Source organism: Gadus chalcogrammus, chromosome 5, assembly GCF_026213295.1.
Source record: "Gadus chalcogrammus isolate NIFS_2021 chromosome 5, NIFS_Gcha_1.0, whole genome shotgun sequence".
NCBI classification, from domain to species: Eukaryota; Metazoa; Chordata; class Actinopteri; order Gadiformes; family Gadidae; genus Gadus; species Gadus chalcogrammus.
This window is the reverse complement of record NC_079416.1, coordinates 17,500,641-17,507,265: the sequence shown is the minus strand read 5'-3', so window position 1 is coordinate 17,507,265 and position 6,625 is coordinate 17,500,641. Positions and strand designations below refer to the sequence as shown.

The 6,625-nt window shown below is 44.4% G+C and overlaps 2 protein-coding genes across 3 annotated transcripts; one reads left to right on the top strand and one right to left on the bottom strand.

Moving 5' to 3' along the window:
• The first annotated feature begins 599 nt into the window (after positions 1 to 599).
• On the top strand, positions 600 to 3,706 carry LOC130383195 (low affinity immunoglobulin gamma Fc region receptor II-like). Of its 2 annotated transcripts, XM_056591271.1 has the most exons (6): positions 600 to 679; positions 870 to 1,139; positions 1,252 to 1,551; positions 1,795 to 1,950; positions 2,291 to 2,318; positions 2,491 to 3,706. In XM_056591271.1, the coding sequence occupies exons 1-6, from the start codon at positions 634 to 636 to the stop codon at positions 2,612 to 2,614; spliced, it is 924 nt and encodes a 307-aa protein (XP_056447246.1). In that variant the 5' UTR covers positions 600 to 633; the 3' UTR covers positions 2,615 to 3,706. The 2 variants fall into 2 exon arrangements, with proteins under 2 accessions (XP_056447246.1, XP_056447247.1); XM_056591272.1 differs by lacking the exon at positions 870 to 1,139 and having other exon boundaries at positions 610 to 679.
• On the bottom strand, positions 2,318 to 6,245 carry ptafr (platelet-activating factor receptor). The gene is made up of 2 exons (XM_056591270.1): positions 6,157 to 6,245; positions 2,318 to 5,369 (listed from the first exon to the last, which is right to left on the bottom strand). The coding sequence occupies exon 2, from the start codon at positions 5,342 to 5,344 to the stop codon at positions 4,130 to 4,132; it is 1,215 nt and encodes a 404-aa protein (XP_056447245.1). The 5' UTR covers positions 5,345 to 5,369; positions 6,157 to 6,245; the 3' UTR covers positions 2,318 to 4,129.
• Positions 6,246 to 6,625: the final 380 nt, after the last annotated feature.

Genomic DNA, 6,625 nt, shown 5'->3' with positions numbered 1-6,625 from the left:
GGTACCGATCATCTGCCCAGAAAACAAACAGATGACTGTTTTGAGGTCAACAAGAAATAGTTCTTGGACAAATCGGCATGGTGCAGGTAATGATGCCGTAAATTTGGGTAAGAATCCTTCTGAGCCTGCTGTGACTTTTGTTTCCCCTAAGATCTTTCCAGCAGTGGTGCTGATGTATGTGTATGAATGCTGATGATTTGCATGTGCACAGTGCGGAAACATCTTTATTTGATAGCAGAACAAAACAATCAAGGCTGATTGCGGTGACGCAAGCAGGAGAAACGCTGCAGTAACCTGTCACTGGCCAGTATTGGCCAGGGGGCGGCTTTTCCTCTGGGAAAGGGGTTTGGGTCGAACTGTCAGGGGGTACAAATCTGACTGGGAGCAGTCTGAGGGTAAATAGTGCATAGTGCAGGGGGGGTATGAAAATACAGTGGCCTTGGCTTGATTTAACCTTGTTGCCCTCACAACTTATCAACTTATTGTGTTGACATTCACTGCGGTACAGTCAGTCAAACATTTGAAGGGGAACCTGGTACTTCCTCCCTCATTCAGGATGATAACATAAACCTGCCACTCTTACCTGATGAGAAGACAGTGGCAATCAGGAGTTCAGTTGACCATCGTACCAAGATGCTGCGTTGGTCTCTTATGTTACTCTTCTTGTCTGCAACAGCAGGTTTGGAACTCTTTGTTATAAGAATAGTCTTGGGTGTTGGAGTTCGGAAAGTGAAAAATGCCAAGTTGTGTTTATTTATGAGAAATCAACATACTTTTTTGTCTTGTCAAATTGTCTTTCCGGTGATAAAGTATATTTCAGAGAAGAACCCCAGGGCTGTTTTTAAGGTCTGTTCGATTTTCTTTTACAGGTAATTTCCCGAGTGTTGCTGCAAAGCCAGTGATTAAAAAGGAGGGGGATGAAGTGAAGTTAACATGCAATCTGGTAGGAAATTTGTCAATTTCTTGGTATTATTTCAACCAGACTCTGGGTCGATACCGCATTGTAGGGGGAGATCTATACCACATTGTAGGGGGAGATCTAGTCTTCCAAGCAACCGTTGAGAGCTCTGGGAAATACCTATGTTCTCATGAGCCAAAGGAATCACCTTTCAGTCACGCTTTCAACCTCACCGTAGTAGGTAAGTGTGTATTACCATGACTTCCAATGAAAATCCAACAGCAATATAACTAATATAATTGAATTATCTTAAGTTATAAGTAATCCTTACGTCTTTTCTCCGCCCGCTTCAGAGCGATTGGCGAAGTTGGAGGTGTCGGCCACTCCCTCCCACCTCGTTGTCATGGAGGGTCAACCCGTGGTGCTGAATTGTCATGCCCCCACCTCTTCACTCGCTGTCAACTGGTCCTGGCACATGACACCTCTGAACAGATTGGGAATTAACGTGATGTACACCGGGAGGGATGTGGTCATCTCCAGGCCAGAGGATAGCGGTTACTACCACTGCATGGCTCAGAGCCTAGAGATGGGGATCAATCAAACGGTGAACAGCTCATCATTCCTGATTCAGGTTTTGGCCATGCCAAAGACGGGTAGGTTTTTTTACGGGTAGAAATTTGCATTGTATTTATTTGTGACATTGTGTATACAATTTAATTAGTCTGTGCAAGTTTTAGTTCACAAAATCCTGAAGAGAATCTACAGGTTTTTTGTTGGATGACATTTAGAATTGAGTTCCCTTGCTTATTATCGCTAATGTTGCCACTGCTAATTGTGTGTTCACCTCCGACCTCGGTTCATTTTAACTATCTGTGCATTTGATATGTTATGTTTAGGACTGGCTCTTGTGGATCATTTGGGTCTGGCAGGCTTTGGTCTGTCTCTCCTGGGTTGGCTCATCCTGCTTGCTGCTTTGCTGTTTGCCAGGGGGGGTTATGCCACCTGTTGCACGCTTCTGGAGGAAGTGATATCCACAAGTCCCAAGGCTAAAGGTTCGAAAAGAATTATGTTCATTGATTGAATGGGTATTTGTTTCCCTATTTTTTGCACACATTAAACGGGTTTTGTGTGGGTGTGTGTCTGTGTGTGTGTTTCTGTGTTTGTGTGTGTGTGTGTGTGTGTGTGTGTGTGTGTGTGTGTGTGTGTGTGTGTGTGTGTGTGTGTGTGTGTGTGTGTGTGTGTGTGTGTGTGTGCGTGCGTGCGTGCGTGCGTGCGTGCGTGCGTGCGTGCGTGCGTGCGTGCGTGCGTGCGTGCGTGCGTGCGTGCGTGCGTGTGTGCGTGCGTGTGTGTGTGTCTGTGTGTGTTTATGTGCATTGGTCAAATCATATACAGGTTTGACTGGATCTAAAATGGCCACAAGGTAAGCCATTAGTTATTATAAACACACACATTACACAACCATTATTACAGTCGGTCTTAATTTTTGTGTGCAAGTTACATTGAGAGTCAAAAAGTGAGTAGCCAAGAATGTATTTGATATAATATCATGCAAAGTTGATTTGTTGGTTTGTTATTTATTGGTTCAAACCAAGTGATGGCCTGCCACATGTTGAAAGTCAAGGTGACTACATGAACTACACCGGAACCAACCTAGCCTACGGAGACCTGAAGCCAAACTCCATGACTGGTCATAATGTCTACTCCAACCTATCCTAGACCTCCATGACTGGGAAGGATATCTACTGGAGCCTATCCTCGACCTCCATGACTGGTCATGAGGTCTACTCCAGTATGTTCTTGACCTCCATGACTGGTCATGATGTCTACTCCAGCATTTTCTTGCCCTTCATGACTGGAAATGACGTCTAATCCAGACTACCCTAGACCTCCATGACGTCGCATTCAGCCTATCCTAGACCTTCATGATTGAAAATTACATATAACAGTATGGCCTGACCTCCATGACCAGTATTTGACCTCTTTGGAGAGGAAAATTAAGGTTGACGGGGAATGGCAAAATTACATTTCCACTTTTATCAACAGCTTTTGAAGTTTACATGGATTGTCCGATGTTTGTTATCTTATTTTTACATGAAAGTACAAATTTTGTTTTTCGTGTTTGAGAAATGTGAAGATGTTTATTTGAATAAATAACATAAATGAAGAGACTACATGCATAATGTTTGTCGTTAAAAAACAATGGCTTAAGAGGAACATCAATCAAACAAACTGAAAAGAAACAAACTGGAAGAAATGAATGATATAATTCGGATTTAGGAATTTGGATTTATCATGTAAGTCCTCATCCTCATCTACAAAACCGTTTATCTTGGGTCGGTTCTAGTCAATATACACATATCCAACAAAACAAATATGGCTACAACATTTAGAATCACTTCCTTCCGGATAAGACTTTTCTTCTGTGGAAGTTTCCTCAACATGTTTTCTGATTTAAGTGATTTGTGTGACTATGTGTGGACCTTAGTTGGTTTAGATGTGTGTACATTTGATTTACGCAACTATTAACCATTCAATATCTTGGTCTTTTGCCGGTGTTCAAATACACAAACAATTACACAAATGTCCTCCTGTTATAGGAGAATATTTTCTTCCCCCTTCCTTCATTGGATGAACAAAGAAATAGATTCAAACAAGAGACTCATTTGACAGAGTTGAAGCATTCTTGGAGCCCGATACTTTCAGAATGACTGTATACCTTACGTCTACAAAAGTTCACTGCCTTAAAAACATTTCACAATAGGATCCTGTTTCGCATTTCAATAAAATTCCACAATGACAATTGTGACGCAGCATGTTTCCTTCTGCTTTCCAAAAAATTAAAACACATGGGAACCAATTCACAAAATCTAAAGTTTCAGAGTTAAATAGCATTCAAAGACATCAGTGTGTTGTTGTTAATGCCGATCTTCTAACGTATTGTGATATGATCCTGTATTCAAACACATTTGCAAACACTAAACAACTTGAACATGAGCGCTCATGGGCGATAGGAAGTGGTCACCACAACCCTATGTATTCCATGTATGTCTCTTGTGCATGAGAGCAATAATAACAAGCTATACATTTTCGATTATAGCTATACACCACCTCCATAGTTGTACTGTCGCTAACCTGAAATAATACATCGCTGGCTTCACACAATAGTCCACCTTCTCACCGTCATTAAATCTTCAAGATCCTTGCTGTGTTTCCTCTCTGTGACGTTCAGCTCTAGCCGTGCATCTGGCAGTCCTTCCCTATCGTCGCCATTGAATGCTCTTCTCCTGGGGCTCTCCGACCGCTCTCCTGAGTGGACACCTGGCTGGTGTACGTCTGTGCGGAGCACGTTTCCCCCTTCATCAACTTCCTCATGTGCCGGGAAATGAAAGTCTTGAACTTATTGGTGGCGAAGCAGTACACCACCGGGTCAAGGATACAGTTGAGGCCCATGAGGAGCAAGGTGACCTGATGGGCGTCGTTCAGGGTCTGCCGGGTGGCCCCGCTCCAGGTCACACTGCCCCAGCCCTCACTGATCCCCAGCACCGCCAGGGTCCACGGTCCCTGGACGACGTGGTGGGGCAGGAAGCACAGCACGAACACGCCGACCACCGCGCACAGCATCTGCAGCGCCTGGCGCCTCACCCCGCGGGGCCGGACGGACGCCGGGGCCCTGACGCTCTGACCCTCCCGCTCAGCCGCCGCCGATCTGGGCCGGGCCCCCGGGGGCTTCCGCAGCAAGGCGTGTGCGATGAGGAGGTTGCACGCCACCACGAGGATGAAGACCACGAAAAACATGGCGATGATGAGAAAGTGGGTGAGCGCCACCCCACGCTTGGTCTCGTCGCTCTGGCGGTGGAAGCCCTCAAAGCAGCGCGTCTTGTTCCGCTCGTCCAGGTAGGAGGCGGGCGACAGCAGCGACGGCACCGCCGCGCCCAAGGTCACCGCCCAGATGGCGCACGACACGCCGGCACCTCGCCGCCAGCTGTCCGAGGCGGCGGCGCTGAGAGGCCGCGAGATGGCCCAGTAGCGGTTGACGCTGATGGCGCAGAGGAAGAGGATGGAGCAGTAGGTGTTGATGAAGAACATGGAGCCGGTCACACGGCACAGGAAGTCCGGGTAGATCCAGTCACCGTCGCGACTGTAGTAGCCGACCCAGAAGGGGAGGGCGCAGACAAAGAGGAGATCGGCGACGGTCAGGTTGGCCATGTAAACGCGGATCTCTCCGATGGCGTGTGCCCCACGTATCCGGCGGATGACGAACAGGACGTAGCAGTTGGCCAGGAAGCCCAGGATGAAGATGATGCCATAGGAGGCGGAGAAAAGGGGGTAGCGGAACTCAGAGTCCAGGAAGTGATCGTTGGCCTGGGGGATGTCTGGAGCAGAGCCGTTGAGCCCAGTGTTGTCTAGCGATAGTGGTTCATCCTCTGTGATGAAAGTCATGTCCATTGTTTTTTGAAAACACTGCTTCTATCTGGGAAGTGGCAAAGAAAACTGATCAGATTCCAAAATGTAGCCTTTATAGGCTACCACAGTTTAAATGAAGTACAATTTTATATCCACGTGTATTGTTCATTAACGTCTAATTATCTTAACTTGTCCATCAAGATAACAAGTTAATTCATGTATTTGTATTATAACTGTCATTTAACCTCCAGATTACAATTTAACCAAAGCAAACAAAGCGACCAATAGGAGAAAGAAGGACTAGAAGTAATTCAAATTGGCCATAGGCTACCCAAAACACTTTTTTTGTTTTAGCCCTTTTCTGACACACTGAATTCAAAGCTGTACTACAAGATAACCCTTTATCCTACTTCCTACTAGCCGTAAAAATATAGTTAATCATAAAATGTAGTCAAGACTGACACTCCCAAAAATTGGAAAGCGGTTTGATAAAAGAATGTTAGGAGAGGCCGACACTCTGAACCTGCACACTGCACTGCATATTTATACCCTTTTAATATTAAATGTCAGACCTAACTTCTTCAATTGGCATACAATATCGAGTTCTTTCATGAATAATAATTTAATTGTTTTAGAAATGTTTGTTATTTCGCCTATTAAATTAGTTAAAAAAAAAAGTTTGTCGTAAACAGGAAGGTTGAGGCGAACCTAAACTGAAGCACATCTTAATTAACTATTATAATTTAATTGTTTTGAGTCATCTTTATAGCGTTTCTGTTATAAGTAGATTATTAGGTATAGCAGCAAGTTAAAGGCTTAACTTTATCAACACATTCAACAGTCCTGAAACTTACCTGTGTAGACCATCCACACAGCGGTCCTCCTCTTTATCGTGAGAGCAGATCCTCCTGAGCAAGTCAAAGGCGCGTCCTGTCTGTCAGACTGACACTAAATGAGAAGTACGGGGAGAAGAGATTGCGTAAAAAGCTGTTGGCCCTACCGTCGGAAAGCACAGAGTTGCAGCCTGTTCTTTATAAGGGTATTTCCCTTCTTTCAGAGCATTGTTCGTAAAGACGTTTCACATCCATATTCAATGTCACGAGACAATTAAGATATGTCTTGAATTCATGGATCATCAGCCTACCTAATCTAATTACTGTTTTATGTATTTATATAGATATGAAAACAAGATAATATTGATAGATAGTACCAATTGCCAATGTAGAATTTTTTAAAATACGAGCAAACTTTTCTTTAATTCATTTTAGTAATAATATAATGTAGTGCTGGATTTTCATCGCTAGGTGGAAGTAGAGATTGATG

Bases quoted from the DNA above. Each gene is read 5' to 3' on its own strand.
- LOC130383195 (XM_056591271.1), top strand. From the start codon at position 634: ATGCTGCGTTGGTCTCTTATGTTACTCTTCTTGTCTGCAACAGCAG. The intron at 1,140-1,251 runs GTAAGTGTGTAT...CGCCCGCTTCAG, and splicing joins TTTCAACCTCACCGTAGTAG to AGCGATTGGCGAAGTTGGAG. The intron at 1,951-2,290 runs GTTCGAAAAGAA...AATCATATACAG, and splicing joins CACAAGTCCCAAGGCTAAAG to GTTTGACTGGATCTAAAATG.
- ptafr (XM_056591270.1), bottom strand. From the start codon at position 5,344: ATGGACATGACTTTCATCACAGAGGATGAACCACTATCGCTAGACAAC.